At 41.7% G+C, this 22,683-nt stretch overlaps 1 protein-coding gene across 1 annotated transcript in view; it reads right to left on the minus strand.

Moving 5' to 3' along the window:
- Positions 1-22,683, minus strand: part of LOC124006630 (BMP/retinoic acid-inducible neural-specific protein 1) — a 132,089-nt gene that overhangs the window by 40,517 nt on the left and 68,889 nt on the right. Inside the window, exons 4-5 of the mRNA XM_046316679.1 lie at positions 18,883-19,052; positions 8,784-8,889 (exon numbers count right to left, since the gene is read on the minus strand). Of these exons, the coding sequence (XP_046172635.1) occupies positions 8,784-8,889; positions 18,883-19,052 (276 nt within the window). The remainder of the gene's footprint in view (positions 1-8,783; positions 8,890-18,882; positions 19,053-22,683) is intronic.

The raw sequence follows: 22,683 nt of genomic DNA on the forward strand, positions 1-22,683 counted from the left end.
CTACTACGGCCTGCGCCTACCCGAAGCGACCTGCAGTCTGTGGCCGCTTCTCTTGTTATTCCCCTCTACAGACTAGAGGATTTCTGTTATTCCCTGTTTGGACTTGAATAAACTCTGTTTCTGTTAAGTCGCTTTTGGGTCCTCTATCACCTGCATGACAAAACTTGTATGCCATCTGTAAATATGAATAAAATTGATAAATTATGAGACTAATTGGTTTAGCCACGGAAAACGTAGGCAACCTTCCCACTAGCCATAATTGGCTGAGATATTGAGTGGGCTGGATATGCCGAAAGATGAGTTCGGATTGGTCTGCCATGTAGCTCGGTTCTGTCTATAACATGAGCTGGTCAGTATGTGAAGGTAATCCTTTCTAAAGCGGATATTTTGAAAGATATCATGTAGTAGAACTGCATACGCGTTGCTCTCCACTTTCTGGAGGACCGAGTTCTGTAATCAGTGGAATTAGAGTATGATAGCTAAGTAGATGTAGAAAATTCTGCCATTTAATTGCAAATATGCAGACAGAGTCGAAAAGAGTAAACACAGAAGGCTGTTGTATAAAACACCTGTCTCCGGATTACATTACATCTTCAAACTAAGGGCAACCATGTCATCCGTGGCAGAGGGAGAAGCCATGTCCATCCATAGTCTAGCTATCAAAATGTTCAGATGTTTTTAATTTTGTCAGAAAGTCATTTTCATTTCAAGTTAAAGAGTACTGTTAGCGAGCTAGCTTGCTCGCTAACGATAGGTGTATTATCTGTGTAGTAATATTATTTGTATCTCAGAGCCATTTGCATTGCTAATTATAGCAATTTATGTTTATTTAATAATTTATTATAAAATATATTATTTATCATAATTTATTATTATGTTAGCTAGCTAACATTGAACCTGGTTGGTTAGCTACCTGCAGATTCATGCAGGGTAGTAACGTTATGAGTTGGAATTATGGTTAATTGTTTAGCTAGCTAGCTACATGTCTAAACAAAATATTTCACTATCCAAGTAACCATTTCAAAAGAATTTTCATGATGTCACTGCAACAACTGTCGATAGACATAAATGGTAAATTCGCTCTGGTTATCTACTCCGATTTCAGAGCACTCTCGTCTGAGTGCAGAATAACTGATGAATTTATCAACGCTCAACACCCGTTGAATATGGCCGGTGTCACTCAACGTTGTCAGAAAACGTAATGAAATTATTGCCAGCAGCACAGTTGCAGTCACCAATGCTCTGGATAACATGAAAACAGCCTAACCAGCTCTGCTAGGGCGAGTAAAATGGGCAATGAGCTGTTCTCTCATTTGTGACTGAAAGCAGCTAGCAAGCTAGCCAACATTAGCCAGTGTGCTTAACTTCTTAAGGTATAGGGGGCAGCATTTTCACTTTTGGATAAATAGCGTGCCCAATTTCAACGTCCTGCTACTCATGCCAAGAATATAAGATATGCATATAATTAGTAGATTTTGAGATTTGGATAGAAAACACTCTGAAGTTTCTAAAACTGTTTGAATCATGTCTGTGAGTATATCAGAACTTATTTAGCAGGCAAAACCCCGAGGACTAACCATTCAGATTTTTTTTTTTGGTTTCTGTCTGTTCAGTTAGTTCTCATTGGGGAAACAATATTTGTTAGGCACTTGTCTTCTAGTTCCTATCGATTCCACTGGATGTCACCTTTCTTTGGAATTTGGTTGAGGTTATTCCTTTGTGCAATGAAGAAGTACGGCCATCTAGGAAATGGGTAACACTGTTGAGAGTTGCGCAAGACTTAAAGTAGCGTTTGTCTTGTCCTCTATTGAAAACAGATAGACCCGTCTTCAATTTGATCAATTATTAACGTTTAAAATACCTAAAGTTTTATTACAAATGTAGTTTGAAATGTTTTGGCAAAGTTCACAGACAACTTTTGAGATATTATGTAGTGACGTTTTTTTCTGGTTCAAACGCGCCAAATGACATTTTGGATATATATGGACGAAATTAATCCAACAAAAGGACCCATTTTGTTGTTTATGGGACATATTGGAGTGCCAACAAAAGAAGCTTGTCAAAGGTAAGGCATGTTTTATATTTTATTTCTGCATTTTGTGTAGCGACTGCAGGGTTGAAATATGCTACTATCTTTGTTTACTGTTGTGCTATCATCAGATTATAGCTTCTTATGCTTTCGCCAAAAAGCCTTTTTAAAATCTGACACGTTGGCTGGATTCACAACGAGTGTAGCTTTAATTTAGTATCTTACATGTGTGATTTAATGTAAGTTTGATTTTTATATCATTTTATTTGAATTTGCCGTGCTGCATTTTCCCTGGCATTTGGCCAAGTGGGACGCAAGTGTCCCTTATAACATAAGAAGTTAAGTGCTTGACTGCTGTTGTTAGGTTAGAAAGCTCGGATCAACCCTACTCCTCGGCCACAGTGTCGAGTTTGCGTTCTGAACGCACATGGTCTCACATGTGAATCCTTAAGAGAGATGGGTGAGGCTAAAGCTGAAGAGGGTGTGAACAATGCTGAATGGATATAGACAAAGAAGAGCTCTCCACTAGGTATACCAAAACATTCAAGGGCCCTTTTCTCAAAAGTGAGGTTACAAGTGAATAGCCAGCTGACCAGGTGAATCAAAGCTGAATTACTTTCCCAATATTCCTCTACTATGGTGTATGATACAGTATATTATTTGCTAGCTTTGAGTCTCTGCTTTAATCCAATGTAAAAAACACAATTTCAAATTTTGCTACATGAGACCCAATCGAGCCGGTTGGTCACATAAACAACAACAAGATTAACAAATAATGCTAGCCAGAGCAAGATTGGCTAAAACTTAATGAATCTAATCAAATAAAATTGTGCCAAATGCAACCTTAAAGTGAAATGTTTACTTACAAGCCCTTAACCAACAATGCAGTTTCAAGAAAAATAAGTGTTAATTAAGTAAAAAATGTATAAGAAAAAATACAAATAAAAGTAACAAATAATTAAAGAGCAGCAGTAAAATAACAGAAGCGAGGCTATATACAATCGTGGCCAAAAGTTTTGAGAATGATACAAATATTAAATTCCACAAAGTATTTTTCAAGACCTCTGCCATCTGCCCTGGCAGGTTGTCAGTTAACTTCTGGACCACATCCTGACTGATGGTAGCCCATTCTTGCATAATCAATGCTTGGAGTTTGTCCGAATTTGTGGGTTTTTGTTTGTCCACCCGCCTCTTGAGGATTGACCACAAATTCTATATGGGATTAAGGTCTGAGGAGTTTGCTGGCCATGTTTTTCCTGGAGAGAAGTGGCTTCTTTGCTGCCCTTCTTGACACCAGGCCATCCTCCAAAAGCCTTCGCCTCACTGAGCGAGCAGATGCACTCACACCTGCCTGCTGCCAGTCCTGAGCAAACCCTTTCAAACTTTTTCAGCAAGTTGGTTGTCAAAATTGTACTGATAAATGATGGGGAATAGCCTGCTCATCCTTCTGCAGCTTGCCTGCCAATGCATGCATTGTCCCAACCAAGCACCCAAGCTAACCGGCTAAATTTGACTAGCTTGCTAGCTCGTTACTTTCAGACACAAATGAGAAATCACCTCACTGACCATTTTTCTCACCCTAGCAGAGCTCGTTAGGCTGTTTACATGTTAAATAGAGTGTTTGTGACTAACTGGTACTTTCTTTGCCTACGTTTACTGACACCGGTTTACTGACACCGGTCAGCGGTGTTGCACATTCGTTCAGCATAGTTAGCTATGTAGCAAAGCGATTCACATTTCTTGCTTGCTAACCAAATGACAAGTGCATCTATAGCTGTGTAGTCACGGAACAATTATACGAGGGGAAAAAGTCAGTCACTCACCCACTCCTATAATGACATCACATCCTCCTAGCAGCTAGCTAGCTAAAGTTAGGCTCTGTGTTTTTAGCATGCCACATAAATAGATATGCAAGCATATTAACCACATTTGGACTTACTTGTGATCATTGCCCTTGCTAGTTTTATTGACATTATTGACATTCCCAGCCTTAGTTACATTTGTCAGTTTCTGTCCAAAACATTGAATCACTGAAACTGAAACAGTGCATCCCAAATGGAGGCAGCAAACAATGTACCAGGCCAGCTGTGATTTACAACCTGATAGTAATATTTATTGGTCTGCCAAGAAATGTATTGGTGAATTATATTAATCATGCATTGAACTGCATCCATCTATTCTGCCAGCAATGACTTAGTGTATGTCATGGAATGTTAAATCAAATATAACCTATTTTTAAACCCTCTTATGAAGTTGGTTTTGTAGCATAAACTGGGATTTAAAAAAAACTGATATTATGATTGTCTGTTTGTTTCATATCTGCAAAGTATCTAAAACGCTGTCAGTTCCCACCCAAATACACACCACCATACCAACACACATCACGAAATGATTGCTGCAAAGTACAAATGTCATCTGATCACTCCTTATATGCTGAGAGCAGTAAGCACTTCTAAGAGCAGGCTGTCAGTGTATGCTTTTGTTATCTGCATGTGGGCCTTGACATACACAGGGGGCATAACACCTCATGGCTTCAGTTCAATATTTTATGATCAATCGAGGATGTGTGGAGAGGCACCACACCAGCAAAGAGAGAAGACAAATGACTCTATAGTGCAGTTTATAGGACCTGAGGTTCAATTGGCACAAATAACCAGCATTAGTTTAAAGGTTGGAGGTGATGTCAAGCCATCTACTGTAGCATAGATATCCAAAGCGTCTGCTTTTGGCATACAGTAGCTTCAATGTTCACACATAAGTGTCATACTAACAGGAATATAAGGGCAACATTTTCACATGGAAATACTGATCTGTCACAGCCGTTTATACCACTAGCTGGATTAAATGATTATGAAATCATAATACTCTCTGGAGAGACACTAAAATGTAAAGAGGTGTCACCAGCTCAGGAATGACATTGAAGTGTCATCAATTTTGAGGAGTTTGTGATAGTTGGCATATATTAACACCACTCTGATGACAAAAGCTTTCTAATTAACTCTAAATCTGAGATTATAATTGCTTTTAGAGGATATATTTCAGTTGTAGTACACTTTAAAATCACCTACTTTAGGCTAATGTGCAAAACATTGCTTTCAAAACACCCCTTTATGAAATAGCAGCATTTGAAAAACTGATCTCGTTCTCACCGAATCGTATCAACCTGCAAGATAAAGGCTGTTCATCTGGCTGTCACATATCAGTTGGATGACAAAACGTTAGTCTCCAAAGCAACAGAGGCCATACAGCAGTTGCATGGGAATGAAGCCCTTTTATACCCTATAGATTCAGTTTGAAAGCATTTTCTTTTTGGGACAAAATTGAAAAACAGTGTAACTGCAAAACAAAATGGCATGCCTAGACTCCAATGCATTACATTTTGGAGAATGCTCTTTTTTTTATCCCCCCCAGGGGTCCAATGTGGAATGCATACCCTTGGAAATATAACTTTAAAAAAAATGTAACTAGGTAAGTCAGTTAAAAACAAATTCTTATTTCCAATGACAGCCTACGAGCAGTGGGTTAACTGTCTTGTTTAGGGGCAGAATGACAGATTTTTACCTTGACAGCACAGGGATTTGATTTGCAACCATTCGGTTACTAATCCAACACTCTTAACCACTAGGCTACCTGCTGCCCCTGAACAGTGATGATTTGAAAAAGACACATACACATTACCAGGTAACACATTGTTTCTATATTTACAATTCAGGTTGGCTATGCTTGCCTATGGTGTCCCTTGGCATACCCAACTACCGAACCTCCAATCATTGGATTTATAAATCAATTATATGGGCTCCTGAAAGGACTAATCTCTAGAATATTTAAACAACTTTTGGAAAGCTCATATTCTGAGCTATCCATTAAAAAAGTATGGTCTACAGATTTAATGAGCTGAACAACCCTTCAACTGGAACAGAATATGGAAAAAAAATATTCTTAGAATCCCATAAATTTATACATTTACATTTTGTTCACAGACTGTATTTAACACCAAGGAAATATTTTGCTATGAAATTGGTCCCAACTCACAACTGTTCACTGTATCCCCTAAATCAGGTAGGCACGTTCATTCATATGATGTGGGAGTGTCCTGCAGTTAAATGCTTTTAGGACATAATGTATTATTCATTTTGCTTTGCATCTACTATGTTACTAAATGACGACTAGGGGGTGGGGGGGGTGACTGACAAGCAACCCTTTAAGGGTTAGGGGAATGAGATAGGAGGTTGGGGGTGGAGGCCCACTTCTTTTTTGTTCTCTTTTAGTGTACATGATGAATGTATTATTACTTTAACTGTAATATGATCAAAATGGTCAATACTTTGTAGTTATGTCCCTTTTTTTAAATGTTTCATTTTCTTCTTCTGAATGTCAGCTCACAGGTACAACAATATGATGTGTGAAATAATGAACATATGATATTAACAGAATACGAAATTATATGAACTTAAATATTGTATCTTTAACTCATCCAATGAAAAAAAATGACTAAATAAATTGTCTGAATCCAAAGAGCACTTAATGATTCCTTTGGTGAGAGATTTAGTGGTGTAGTCAAAAATATCTGTTTTTTTTGACAATGAAGGTAAACTGCATAAATGAAAACTGAAAAAGTGATTAGCTTGTCTCAGAAACTTGACTACTTTTAACAGTGGCTTTCATCACTGTCCCAATGGGAGCTGTGGTACATCTAAGATACAGTTGCAGGTGATTCTTCATAGAAGAAGTGTTGGAGATGACAATGAAGGATTCCTTCAAAAGCAACTCACTAATTACAATGATGGTCTACTTTTCTATCTTTTCTATCAAAGATGATATTTGCGTGTCAATTAATGTTACAAATGTAATATTGAATACAGTATGTGATCTAAGTATACTCAGACTATAAATAAACTTATGTAAATAAGTTAATAAAATAAACATAACAAAATCTTCCCTGGGAAGGTCTAGGATGAAGTCAATTCAAATATTCTGATTGCTCAGGCTGTTGGGTTTAATTCCTTCATGGGCCAAACACACCATGGATAAAAGTGTCAGGTAAACTGTATGACAATTTTATTAGCATAAGGACAGAAGATCCATGACAAATTTAATGGGAGAAAATCTCCCAGAGTGGAATTATGGAGCAAATCTCTGGTTCATTCCACAAAATACATTCATATTCAATCCGCAAGGCAATGTGCAAATCAGGTGAAAGACCCTATGAGGCTTTTTCTCTATGTATGAACAGAATTTCATTATGTGAATGGACTGGGGGCTAAAGGGGAATATTGACCCTTAACCCTCCAGCCATTGTAGCATTGGGTTGGATACTCACGATTCCCCGCAGTGGATCCGCAAAAGAAAAATTGGCTGATGAGTGGAATGAAAATATTATTTCAACCCACAGGCAGACTCGTGGTTCAAAACAATTATATTGGGGGTTGAAAATGTTGTAAATAAAGAAACTAATATTTTCTACAAACCTAGGAGCTTTTTGTGTTGAATTGCGATGCGAATTCCATTATGTTAACGGTGAGGCAGACATAGCCTAGGCCAAGGCTATCAGCCATGCAGTGAGAGAGCGCAAGGAACTGTCCATTATTTGTCTGGTGCTGAAACATTCCTAATTTGTCCATGTGATGCATAAATGGTAACAAGCTAAATGTAACAGGAAAAATAAAAATAAATGTTATGTGAAATCACCGGTTTGGAACTATTTTGGAGTCATTGTGGACAAGGAGGACAACAAGCTTGTAGATGGATACATAGCTTGCAAAAGTGCAAGTAGGTATTTGTTACGATAATTCAGTTAATTATTACATTAATTCAGGCTTTCGTTCAATTAGATCATACACAATTCATATAAAGTTTAAACCTGTGCGGCTGGTAAAAGTTTGAGTCGTCAATAGCTAACTAAATAAATGTATGCTATTTTTGCAGCCTATAGCCTATTCGATTCCGGGAATTGTTTATTTAACTTTCAATTAAACAATTGTATTATCTAAACAATATTGAATGTGGCAACGATGTGCGCTGAGAGTCGGGAAGCAAGTTCGAGGAGTGAGTGTTTTAATAAATAAACACAACATAATACAGAAATAAGAAACACAAACAATGCACAGACATGACACAGGAACAGAAACAATGACGCCTGGGGAAGGAACCAAAGGGAGTGACATATATAGGGAAGGTAATCAGGGAAGTGACGGAGTCCAGGTGAGTCTTAATGACGTGGTGCACGTAACAATGGTGACAGTTGTGCGCCATAACGAGCAGCCTGGGGACCTAGAGGCCGGAGAAGGAGCACACGTAACAAATGCAAAGGTATTGTTTTGTTATGTCGTCTATACGCTTTCATTAGGTAAGAAGAAGGCTACTTAGGAGGTTCAATGTGCTGCATAGTATTGTGAAAATAATAAGATAGGCCTATCATTCTTAATTCATGGCATGGTTTCCTTTTAACCAAATGTTGAATAGACATGCAGACAAATGAATTAGTCCAGTGATAGCCTAATATCCTACTACTTTGGAGTCGTAAAAACAATTAAATGAATAGATTTTATTTAGCGGGTCATGGAATCGGCTCTCAGAGGAATTCTATACAGGAGGTTCAGGTTGTGGAGGAAAATCTGTCCTGATGTTGGATATCGGATGGGGCAATTCATTGATGTGGCCAGTGGGGGGCGGGTGAGGCAGAAAAAAGCTGACCCCTGCAGGACTCTACTCCCATGGTGGAAGTACGGTCAGGGACATGAGCGGGGATGTTTACCTTGAAGATGGAGCTTGCTCTCCGGGCTCTGCAGGAGGACAGAGCTCACCGAGTCCAGATTATCATAGCTGCTGCATCCCAGTGGGCCAGTACGAGTCTCTGTCACCTGCAAGAGAATCAGGACAAAGATGAGAGGAACAGTAGGGGACAAAGACACCTGCAGTGTGTGTGTGTGTGTGTTGGAGTGAGGGAGGATAGGGGGTGATCATAGAGAGAGTTATTTTCATGAGAATTTGACTAGACTCACAAGCTGAAATCCTGAGTTGAGATTTAGGACTCGATTCAATCGATAGCGCTGGAGATCTTTGCTGTAGCGCAATTGAAATGTAAAGTTCATTTCCAATGGAGCCGACATGCAGTATTTTGCGAACACGGGAACATTGTCATATCATTTATAACACACTGTATTGCAGGTCTTCAGCATTACAGATTTAATCGAACCCTTACACATGTCACATACACTACATAGGTGCAGTGAAACATGTTGTTTTACAGGGTCAGCCATAGTACCATGGTGCAAATTAGGGCTAAGTGCCTTGCTCAAGGGTACATCAACAGAGTTTTCACCTGGTCATCTTTCACCTTCGAACCAGCGACCTTTCAGTTACTGGCCAAATGCTCTAACCGCTAGGCTACCTGACGCAACATGCAACTCATCAAGCAGTCATTGGTATCATTAGAGGGTCGGATTGAATGTTTTATTCTTGACCTTGGGTAAGGCATGGTTATTTTTCCACGTAAATAAGTGGTGTGCGGCATTTCCTTTACTAAGAAGGGGACACTCATCAACTAACAATATCTGCTATACACGGTTAGAAACATAGCACATACTGTATTTCTATTTTATATGGATCCCCATTAGTTTCTGCCAAGGTAGCAGATACTCTTCCTGAAAAATTAAGGCTGTGATAAATACTGCTGGCTGTGATTAATTTAGCTATGGATAAGCCATTCATATTTCAAATGGGACTGTGTGAGTAGTTCATAAATATCTGAACTCCATGTGCGTGCCGCGCTAGCACATACGTGTTCTGCGTTGCTCAGCTAAGTGAACCGTATTTGGGCCAATGCGCAGAAGACAGCGTATGAGGTCTTTCTACACAGCACTTCTACAGGTACCTCCTTATTTCCGTCTGCGACGTGTACCACCACCGGCACCTAAGACCTATTTTCTTTTAAGGACCTTTAAAGATGTTATTTCCTTTTAAAAGAGGAAAGACGCTAATGGACTTTTCTTCTTCAATCGGTGCCTGCGCCCCACTCTCTGCTAGAGAATATCACTTCCCTTTATAAAAGTCACAGACATCGCCTCTCTTCCTGCCCAAGCTTCAATCTATGGGATAATTAGGGTAGTCAAATGTGAGGGTGCTTTTAGGTCTTACTACACGTCTAACTTTAGACTTATTTAAAGACATTGCTCTTGAAAAGAAGGGTGACTTTCTTCCTTTTTATCCCCTTTTCTTCTTGTAACGAGCTGGCCGGCAGTGCTCAATAGTACTTTCACATGATTCCAAGAAGCCAGATGCGATGCTACTCAGCAATGGAGATTAAGAGAAAAAAACTCTTGGCATTAACCTCAATGGAAAATCACTCAGGCTCTGGCTCAGTTAGAAAACTCTTAGCTTGAATGGGGGGGGGTTGCGTTGGCAGCTTGCATGAAGTCCAATCTCGTGAATAGGGGTTATTGAAGATGCGGGAAGGGTCCATGGTGAACAAACATGATATACAGCTACATTGATACAGAGCGCAGATACAGTGATGGGTAAATCAGACCCTCAATTCACCCAGTAAAATGTGTTTCAATTTCTCCCTTCCTGCTTGGAGCACGCTGGTTAAATCAACATTGTTTCCACATCATTTCAATAAAATGATGCCGAATCAATGTGGAATAGATGTTGAATTGATGTCTGTTCCCAGTGGAAATTTGCCCATCTTTCATTGTGATTCGGGGCCAGATGGCAGGCTGACAAGCAGGAAATTAGACAGATGTATATCTTACCCTTGACGTCACTCTGTTGTGGGGTAAAACTGAGAGTGATAGGCTCCCAACAAGCTTCGCAATAACATTGCTTAACATTAAAGTGTATGTCCCTTCCTGCCAAATGGTAAATATGTTATGTTTTGAGCACAATAGGCAACATCATTTGGATCTGTTTATTATTTAAGAGTATCTAAAGTTAGGTATGCTTGCAGCAGCCGTATTACCACTGCAACTGTCCACCACTGCAAACTCCAAAATGTCAGAAAGCTACAGTAAAGTTACTGACTGAGAATCCAAAACAAGAACTTTTTCGAATTTCTCTGCAGCCCTGCATAAAGTTTCAAAGTAGATTGATTACTGTGCTTGCCTGGCCTATCACACCCTGGCATCTTGATGGGGGCTGACAGGGTGCTTTTCTCCCGTTGCTTATCACATAATAAATGACTTCCTATAAAGGTCGTATTGCATGATGCATGGTAACCTAGCAGAGTGAATAACTGGTCTTTGTATAACCTCTGGGCAACCCCATTGTTGGCAAAACATGCACATGCATGCACGCGCATGCATACACACACTCACTCACAGTGTCACACATACTGTACACACAACTGTGTGCACTGTGAATGCAGAAAATACATCAGACATTTTCCCTCGATCAATGTGTGCTATAGGGCAAAGAATCAGATTGTCAAAAGGAGGGAAAATATAAGATTACTGTCCTTGGTAAATCACCACTGATTCTCTCACTCACTCAATCACTCAATCACTCACTCACTCACTCACTCACTCACTCACACTCACTCACTCACTCACTCACTCACTCACTCACTCACTCACTCACCCACTCACTCACTCACTCACTCACTCACTCACTCACTCACTCACTCACTCTCACACTCTCACACTCCATTTATTGGTTTGCCAGATTATAAAAAAGGCATACAACGTAATAAAAATACAAGGAGCAATCAAAGAGCTGAAACAGGCCAAGGGGGATTTAGAGGATTTGGATTATTAAGCGGAACACAACTCAGAATCCCAGTGGGGCCATACTGTTTCATAGTCCTATCTTTAAACCATGGCTCTAGAACACGCTGTCTTTGATCTCCAAAAATCAGTAAACCTACACTCTTTGACAAAAAAGGTGCTATCTAGAACCTTAAAGGGTTCTTCGGCTTTCCCTATAGGAGAACCCTTTGAAGAACCCTTTTTGTTTCTAGGTAGAACCCTTTTGTGTTCCATGTAAAAGTAGAACCTTTCTACAGAGGGTTCTACATGAAACCCAAAGGGGTTCTACTTGGAACCAAAAAGGGTTCTCTTTTGTGGACAGCCGAAGAACCCTTTTGAAACCCATTTTTCTAATAAGAGTGTAGAATCATAAGCATATTTGGATTATAATGAGAGGAACAATGTTATCCTCTGTTTGTCAATTTTAGGATTTGTTTGAATTGCATACTCAATCTTTGTCCAGAGCAGGAGAATTGGTTTGTGTTAGAGTGAAAACATACTATAGTACATTGCATCCTATCCATCTCTTCTCATTTAGATGGATCCCACTAACGGTTATAGCATATTTCCTGTCAATTATGTGCACAATGGATTGCTAAGAGCATGTCACGCTGGAAGCCTCAGGAGCAATGGCATTTCAATATGTTGTGTAACGGGATGAGTGGCAACGTTACGTCTAATACCCATTTTGTTTAACAATATCACCATGTATTTTTAATTAACACCTATTCAATTATTCACATCATATGCCATTTTCATGGTGTCTGTGATTCATAAGGACTCAAGTGAACTTCATGCACTGTTGCAGTCATTATTCAAAATGTATAATTGTAGATTTTTCCCTCCAGCACCGACTGACAGAAAAACTATGGCTGCAATAAGACTGGCTTCAGGAGGCGTTATTGCAAGCTTGCTGAAGTTCAGGAAATTGCTTGCCCTTGCAGCTCAGATGAAGCACAATCAACCAATCAATCCTTCTTCGCCCCTCGCTCTTTGTTTCACAGAAATATGTAATTAACTACTAACTTACATCCATGTATCCCACCAGATCACAAGGTGCTTGTAATTTCAAGACGAATTAACTTACCTCATTCACCAACAATGAGCCCACATGGCAGTCATTTTGTATTGCACATCTACACTTTATTACGGCAGTGTAGAGGTGAGGAGTATTACTACTGACAACGTTTGTGGTATAGCTACAGTTAGTGAATCAATGCACATATATTAGCATTACTGCTTATCAAAGGCTTCAAGACATCGCCTAGCCCTGTCCTCTAGCCATTTCAGAAATATTTGCTGTCACACAACTCTGGTGACAGCAGGTAGGATTAAAAATCATGTTAGCCTGAGAGAAGGAGGGAGAGAGGGAACGAAGGAATAGCTTGGGACTTGAGGGAGGGGTACATCCAGTATGATGGAGTGTCTTCATCAAGGGAATGCTGTCACAGCAGAGCATTCTTAATGTGCCTATCACCTGCCACTCACCTAATGACTTTCTATTTCTGGAAACAGGGAAATGAAGGGAGAAGCTCCCCAGTAACTCTTTATGGCTGGACACATCTCAGAATAAGTTTGCTTTTGGAATGTAATGTGATTCCATGGAATTTAATAATTACACTGTTTCACATGGCCTACCCGCAAAACTCATGATATGTCAGTTGATAAAATTGGTAGTGCTAAAACTGAGTACCAACATATAAAATACAAATGCATTCATTAGGCCACAACCCTCCCCAAACAGGTAATCATAGCTGAGTTAAATTCACACCCCCCAAAAAATCTGGGTCACCCCAAAAAACAATTTCAATATTTCAGACACATTTGGCTCCACACTACTCAAGAGGATTGTGGACCACATAGGTGGCAATCAGAAAGGAGAAACAGGATTCTGGCCTGTCCCATAGATCCGGCATGGACGCCTGGAAAAACAACTGCTGCATCATCAGTAAATCTGCATATTGAATCCTAGTGTAAATCAGGCCAGCAGAGTGACTCTTCAGGGAGGTGACCTTGTGGGAACACTGGCCAGCGTCACACAGCAGAAACTATATTCCAACCACCCCTGCATAATCATCCATGGTCTTTGTCACAGATAAACAGTCTGCTCATAACATTGAATTCTTTCTTCCATCTTTCAATAAAACACACTACAGGGCATCTTATTTTCCTTCTTAAATGATCCCCCCCCTCAAAGAGTGCTACCTTGCAGCCAGCTATTGGATCCTGCTACACAGACGCACACGTCTTGCTTTTTATTTCTAACGGGAGGGGGATTGTGCCGTGCACAGTTTGACGCGTGTTCTTCATTCTGTTGTGCTGTTCTTTATTTCGCTTAGTGGGCTACTGTAACATGTCTGATTTAGGCTATGCTACAGTTTTAGACAGTATGCTGTGTCCCAATTACTTGTTTGTTTGCCCTGCTGAGGCATGGGTGGATGGAAAGACAAACGAATAGGTAGCCCGACTAGTAAGCACAACGGAAAGATAGTTGGCTCTGAATGAATGACGGGGTAATGGACGGGTTGTCACATGAGTTGACGCTGGAGAGACGAAGCAGGAACGGGGAGTAAAACATTTCATAAATAACGGACATGGAACGAGACAGGAACAGCGTCAACAAACTAATACTAAAGACAAAAACAATACAATGCAGCCGTGGGGAACAGAGCAGGGGAACTGACAAATATAGGGGAGGATATAAACAGGTGATAAGTGCTGATGCGCGTGACGAGGGAAGGCAGGTGTGCGTGATGGAAGGCAGGAGTGTGTGATGCAGGGCCACCTGGCGCCCTGGGCGGGGGCAGGGAGCGGTCGTGACAGTACCCCCTCCCCACCCCTCCTCTTGGGGCGCCATACGGCGTCCCACCTGGGTGAACTGGCTGAGACATGGGAGCCTGTCGATCCGGCTGCAGAGGGGGAGACCGATGATCCGGAGGAGAGTGACGTGGGATGGGAAGCCACCGAACCAACCGAGGTAAGGAAACCTCTCGAGCCAGCCAGGGCGTGGAAGCCCGACGGGCTGGCTTAGGCACCCCCGGTTCCATCGGCGGCAGAATCCACCCCGACGTCACCAACAAAACAAAAGACAAACAAAAAAAACTCCTGGACCGGCTGGGCGAACAAGAACTGCCGATCCGGCTGAGGCCCGACTTGGGATGGGTGCCATCCGAGCCAACTGGGGCAAAGAAACCTCTCGAGCCAGTTAGGGCGTGGAAGCCCGACGGGCTGGCTAGGCACCTCCGGTTCCATCGGTGGCGACCCAGAGCCGGTGTCTCCATACCAACCGGAACGCCAGTACTCCCCGATGCTTCGTATGTTGGCTGCTGCATTCTGTCACATGAGTTAACGCTGGAGAGACGAAGAAGGTACAGGGAGTAAAACATTTAATCAAGATGGACATGGAACGAGACAGGAACAGCGTCAGCAAACTAATACTAAAGACAAAAACAATACAATGCAGCCGTGGGGAACAGAGTTGGGGAACTGACAAATATAGGGGAGGATATAAACAGGTGATAAGTGAGTCCAGGTGAGTCCAATAACACTGATGCGCGTGGTGAGGGAAGGCAGGTGTGCATGAAGGATGGCAGGAGTACGTGATGCAGGGCAACCTGGCACCCTCAAGTGCCCAGGGGAGGGAAGAGCGGGAGCAGATGTGTCACGGGTTGATCAATAGAAATATGGATGGATGGATATTGCTGTGTATACGCTGAGTGTACAAAACATGCTCTTTCTATGACAGACTGACCAGGTGAATCCAGGTGAAAGCTATGATCCATTAATGATGTCACTTGTTGCATCCACTTCAATCAGTGTAGATGAAGGGGAGGAGACAGGTTAAAGAGAGACAATTGAGACATGGATTGTGTATGTGTGCCATCCAGAGGTTGAATGGGCAAGACAAAAGATGTAAGTGAACAGAGTATGGTAGTAGATGCCAAGCGCACCGGTTTGTGGCAAGAACTGCAACGCTGCTGGGTTTTTCACGCTCAACCGTTTCCCCGTGTGTATAAAGAATGGACCACCACCCAAAGGACATCCAGCCAACTTGACACAACTGTGGGAAGCATTGGATTCAACATGGAACAGCGTCCCTGTGGAACGCTTTCAACACCTTATATAGTCCATGCTCCGGCAAATTGTGCTGTTCTGAGGGCAAAAGGGGGTGCAACTCAATATTAGGAAGGTATTCCTAATGTTTTGTAGACTCAGTGTATATAATTGCAAGAGCAGTAGAAAAAAATGGCAACTTTAGTTGTCATCTCTTCAATGTGTAGAAAGTGAAGAACATCTATATTCTAGGAGACAAATTAAGTACTGTGGGAATCCTCCTATAGGATCTCAGTAACCACAGGTCAGCCTGCCTTGTGTGCGTGTGTGTTCTCTTTCCCTTTAGTTGAATTCCATAAAAGCTGATGTGCCAGTTAGATCGTTAAAGATTGACGTCGACATTGGAAGTCTATCCATACACTGAGGATGTCGGGAAAGGCCTTCAAAACCAGCCACTAGGGCCATCAAGTAAACTTGGGTGTTGCTAAGGCATTGTGGACGGGGTTTGGTGAATGGGTATAATCCCATGACTCTGGATCAGAAGGTTGCGTGTGAGATCCCAGTTGTGGATACTGGTTTTAAATGTTTTGTTTTAACCCTATCCCTTAACCCTTACCTTAACCATTCAGAATGAGTGCCTAAACTTAACACTTAACTTAAAAACGTCATGTTTGGAGAACGTGGATGAACATCTAATTCTGCAGTCTCAGCATATAATGTACACATGCACATTTCAACGCACACACATGGCACTCCGAGACTTCACAGCCCCAACAAACAATCTGCCAGTTACAGAGACACTTTGGCCCAAAAACCTTGTTTGTTTGGAGTTCTGCTATTAAGCCACCCATGGGGCTGTGAATGTTTTGCGGCCAAAAAGAATGGAGGTGATGGTTGAGGCTTTCAGGCCACAAACATTCATTGGTTTGGGCAGATAAATTCCTGTGTGGGGTCTTAGAAAAATAACAAATCCCTGGCTTGCCCTGGGTGTCACCGGGGCATTGGGGAGATGTCTTAGTTTTGATTAACGTTTGCAAGTTTCTGGAACCTCTTAAGCAGTGCTAAGGCTTGGAGAGATGGGGGGACGGGCCAGGGATGAGGAGTTGATAAATATAGCCCAGCTTGGCAGATCAGTAGATGCTCTCAGGCCATCCCCACTAATGCACACACACTAATGCCTGTACACTACTGTTCATTTTTCTGCTACAGCCTCAACTATTGAAGTGTCCTCCAGCAAGAGGTATCAGGGGGGAGAGAGTGTACAGACTAAAAAAGATTAGGGCTTACACTAGACATATGACTAACAATGTGTATGTCTGGTGCATGCATGTGTGGATGTGTGTCTGTGCATGCATGTATGTTTAAGAGTATGATAACATGATAACATGAGGATATGGAAAATTGTGTAAGGGAAATGAAATAACAAAACTAGCCATCTCCAGAGCTTAAAATGCACATTTCACTAAGTAAACCCAGTACTTAACTCAAACTCTACACAGTAAATGTGCTTACTCGCCAGACAGGAAACAGTCTTAGTTTTCATCTCTATTGATGTCTTTGTGCCTGTGTTTTCTCCATAGACCGCAGCGTCTCACTGTGAAGTTTGACTCCCAGCCATATTAAATCAATATTGGAAGTGCAAGGCCTTGTTCTGTGTCTATAGATCTAGGCTGTGCGTCAGACTCAGCTTCCTCTCCACGTACAAATCGTTGTCTGTCTGCTACGTGACTGTAGGACCAGCGGCTGACTTTACTTCTGTCATCACCTTCTATATATAGTGGGAGAGATTGGCCCAGCCACAACAAATTTTGGATGCTTCTGACAAAGCATTGAACCTTTCAATAGTATGTGTATCAGCTTTAATTTGTGTGGGCAGTGGCCTCAAATAATATTATTTTTGCTTTCAATTTTTCCCTCTTTTCCAGTCAAAACAGAAAAAAAACGATCCTATTTCATATTGGGAATCAATGAAAATGGATTTTCAGTTATACTGTTTTCCTCCTCCTAAATTCGGTCTAATTTTGTCTTCTTGTTATATGGTATTTTGTTCCCTTCAAGTGTCTTTGTTTTGCTTATTTGAAATATACTGTATATGGAGTGTTTCTTCCTTATCTAATGCCTGAAGGATCAATTGTTCATTCCACTTAAATTGAAGATAGGATCAACATATTTTATTGGATGAATGTGATAAGTGTTTTTGTTGATTTGATAACCCTTCTGACTCACTAAATAAACTCTCTCAGTTGAGACATATGATGAGATATTGTATATGATGAATGTAATTGTAGTGTAAGACAGATTGAATTATTAGTCATGTACTCAGTGTAAAACTATTCTTGACATTGAGTACGCACATTCTGTGATGCCACATGATTGAGGATAAACGCACGCACACACACACACACACACGCACACATGCACGCGCGCGCACACACACACAAACGCACTCGCACACACACACACACACACACGCACCCACTTCAAAATACGCAGAGATCTCCCACATACACAGTCCAACTATTCAACACCGGTATGACTCAGTCATAGTGCAGGTTTGTCAGTCAAGAAGATAGTCGGGGCAGGTCTTCTCTGGCTCCACACAGTGTGGCCGGTTACAGTGGCTATACTGTTGAGAATGCGCTGTGTGTGCTTCTTCCCCCCTCAACTCTTCGACCAGCCCTGACTCAGCAGCCATGGTCAATTCTGTTTAATTGTGTCATGCTTGACTTCCTGCTTTCCAGCACCCCGTCTGCCAGAACCTCTTCATCCACCTGTCACTTAGGACTTCAAAAAGATGGCGAGACACTCTCCAAGGTGGCTAGGATGGGGCTGGAGGTGTGTGTGTGTGATAGTCATGTGTTTGTCTACCAGAACAACATCATGTTTGTCGAAATGCGGTTTTATGTCACAAAAGCTGAGTTAAAGATCCCTTGTGGGATCACCAAACAGTGCTCAGACATTACACTACTTCTCAAACTCATTCCTTTGATGTCCAACTACTGTGACACATTTGAACATATTTGCGTACTGCATTTTTGTATGTGTAAAGATGCATACCTTGATGGCATTGGTAGAGATCTGGATCTCATGGAGTTTCCTCATGGTGCCATCTCGGTCAATGAAGTAGGAGGAGGCCAGCTGGTGCAGGGCCTCCACGTTCTGAGTGGCGTTGACCAACTTTCTGTCCAGCTTGTTCTTGGCCATGTACATGGTCAATGCCTCCTCACCTACAGGGAAGACAGGAAGTGGAACTTATTTTATGATACAGTACAATAAAATACCATTGTTGACGTACTATTTTGCCTGGTAGAAGTATTCATTCATGTACAGTATGCACACTTTGTTGTCCATCGGTGGCAAGTAGCCATGGGGCTGCTGAACAGTGGGACAAAGGACAGATGCAGGCCCAATACACGTCGGACAGTAGGCCGCAGAGTCTTCGAATAAGTGAACATGTCAACTTTTCAGTTTCCCGTACTGCATGTGATATATCGCGTTGTGTTCGTATATGTGTATGCTGAAGTCACAGAATGATTTTCCATGTAAATGGACAGTAAAGTACATCATATCGTTAAGCAACAAATATTACTGAAGTTTCCAAGCCATCTCTAGAACGCCACTGTGTAATTACAATATCTGGAGTGACTATAACTGCCATTTATACATCGAAATGTCACCAGAAACGGTTTATTATCCCACTAATAACGCCATATGATGTGTTTATAAAGGTTGAATATGTTAAGGGCGTAAGTGAGTGGATTGCTTTCACACCGAGGGAATGACCTTTAGAAGTAAACATCCTGATACCGCAGGGGAAGAAGTGAACACTCCAGCAGAAAGCCCTGAACCTTTACACAGCAGCAAACAATGACTCTGTGATCTACTGTAAGTGTACGCATGCCAACGCCAGTTTGTTGACACTTCGTAAAGGTTGAACAGCTCATTTTCCCTCCGCCGCCCTCTCCTTGCCGTTCAAGGAGCATACAAGCCAAGTTGTCTGGAACTCATTCAAGAACATGTCACATATGTTCACGACCCCCCGCATCGTGATTGGTTATTTGGCCCTTGGCGATGCATTGGGATTGGTCACTTAGCTTGTGGTGGCTGTGACCGGGGGGGCGACAGTCAGCCCCAATGTCTCATGTCTGGTTGAAACAGCAGTACCATGGCATGGAAGGAGGATAGCCCCACTCTCTCTCTACTCTCCCTGCTTTTCCCTGGGGGAAGGAAGGTTACGCACACACCCTTGACCTACTGCACAAAGATAATGATACAACATTAACCCTCTATCGCTATAGCTTTGCCCCTCTCTGGCTTATGTGGAAGTAGGTCTACTGTACATAAATATGTGACTTTACTGCTTTTGCCCCAGTAAAGTCAGCCCCTAGCTATATTTTATCTTTGTGGGTGATCTTTTCATAAAAAAATACATTGTCTTACATTTTACTGGGCAGCTCTTTGGCGCTGTGCCTCGATAATGACTAAATTGATTCATACCTATAGCTGAGCCTTCAGCGTCCTAAGCTCTGTCTCAGCCTATGGTCAATGATGTCATTCCCAGTTTTATGGATATACATTATTGCCATACAGGGCCCCGATTTTATTGGCTACTGTAATGAAATAATACAAGATGATGGATATATAAAAGCAATATATGAGGCGAAGGTATTGATTTGCCTGTATATCATTAACACCGTCTGCTGTCTGGTGCTAGGAGTGCTACTGGTGCTTAAAAGCCATGGAATTGTTAGACATAGGTACTCTATTGTGGAGTTAATGGTACCTGTGTGGGTTACAGGATATATTACATTATACTATTATACTGCACAATGGCAACATGTGCAGTGTTCAATAGTGTCTGCAGACCTGCAAACACACATGCACATTCTACACACACACACACACACACACACACACACACACACACACACACACACACACACACACACACACACACACACACACACACACACACACACACACACACACACACACACACACACACACACACACACACACACACACACACACACACACACACACACACACACACACGCCATCACACATTCTCAATGGGGCCGGCCATCAGACAGACCTATTTTTTCCAATTAAACAGAGACTCCTTTGAGCTCATAAAGTGAGTCTGACGAAGAGAACATCATCTTTTCTGTACTCCTTTATCACCTTAGATGTAATAGCTGTGGGCCTGCAGGCCAGCTTTCAGTACACTCCTGGTTTCTGGGTTTATCGGCTCACATAATGGTGTTTCTTTAATGTGCAACCCAGAGATTAAGATGAGTGACTTCTAGGCCATAACTCTCTGAAATGCCTTCAAGGTTATACATGATATGGTGAAACTTAGTTAGTTGGGAGAGAGAGGGGGAAGAAAGACCGAGAATTGAAGAAAGAGACACAAACAAGAAAGAGTAAGAGAGAGAGAGAGAGAGAGAGAGAGAGAGAGAGAGAGAGAGAGAGAGAGAGAGAGAGAGAGAGAGAGAGAGAGAGAGAGAGAGAGAGAGAGAGAGAGAGAGAGAGAGAGAGAGAGAGAGAGAGAGAGAGAGAGAGAGAGAGAGAGAGAGAGAGAGAGAGAGAGAGAGAGAGAGAGAGAGAGAGAGAGGGAGAAGAAAGAGAGAAGAGAGAAAGAGACACAAACAAGAAAGAGTAAGAGAGAAGAGAGAGAGAGAGAGAGAGAGAGAGAGAGAGAGAGAGAGAGAGAGAGAGAGAGAGAGAGAGAGAGAGAGAGAGAGAGAGAGAGAGAGAGAGAGAGAGAGAGAGAGAGAGAGAGAGAAAAGTGAGAAAGAGAGAGAGAGAAAGTGAGAAAGTGAGAGAGAGAGAAAGAGAAAGTGAGAGAGAGAGAGAGAGAGAGAGAGAGAGAGAGAGAGAGAGAGAGAGAGAGAGAGAGAGAGAGAGAGAGAGAGAAAGAGAGAGAGAGAGAGAGAGAGAGAGAGAGAGAGAGAGAGAGAGAGAGAGAGAGAGAGAGAGAGAGAGAGAGAGAGAGAGAGAGAGAGAAGAGAGAGAGAGAGAGAGAGAGAGAGAGAGAGAGAGAGAGAGAGAGAGAGAGAGAGAGAGAGAGAGAGAGAGAGAGAGAGAGAGAGAGAGAGAGAGAAAGTGAGAGAGAGAGAGAGAGAGAGAGAGAGAGAGAGAGAGAGAGAGAGAGAGAGAGAGAGAGAGAGAGAGAGAGAGAGGGGGAGAAGAAAGAGGAAGAGAGAGAATGAAAACAGTGAAAAGAGAGAGAAGAGATATAAAGATAACCTGCAACATTGCAGTCAGTTCTTTGTGTCAAGATTCCTTATATCATTACCTTTAATAATGTCTGCATTTGTGGTAGTAGTGAATCATCCTCCTTGGAGTTAGTTTTATTTTGAACTTATTTATATTTTACCTAAGCATCATATTTCATCACCATATTACATTTCTGAATTCCATAATGAGTGTGTTAGGGAAAATCACCTTGCAGGCTTGTATATATGATATTGCAACTCTAAATGTCTACCTATGAAATCCCCCACTTTCACTTTAACTGAATTATTGAAGCTGACTGTTTGACATTCAAGTGAAATCCTCGATTTAAACAGAAAAGATATGTTTCTAAAGCAGGGCCTTGCGTGTAAAATGCATGAGCTCCAAAATCGTCAGCGACAGGTTGATACAAAATGTTGAATCAGATAAAACCACCTCAAATGTTATCTTAACAGGACAGAACCATGAGAAGAACCAGTGCAGGTTTTAGAGGGGGTTAACCATTCTATCATTACCAGCTATGCATAAGCTCATTTGGCTGTCAAAACTACCAATTTACCAATCGATATCCCATCTATTTCCCCATACAAGAAGGTGGCATGGACAATGGACATTACC

Source organism: Oncorhynchus gorbuscha, linkage group LG20, assembly GCF_021184085.1.
Source record: "Oncorhynchus gorbuscha isolate QuinsamMale2020 ecotype Even-year linkage group LG20, OgorEven_v1.0, whole genome shotgun sequence".
NCBI classification, from domain to species: Eukaryota; Metazoa; Chordata; class Actinopteri; order Salmoniformes; family Salmonidae; genus Oncorhynchus; species Oncorhynchus gorbuscha.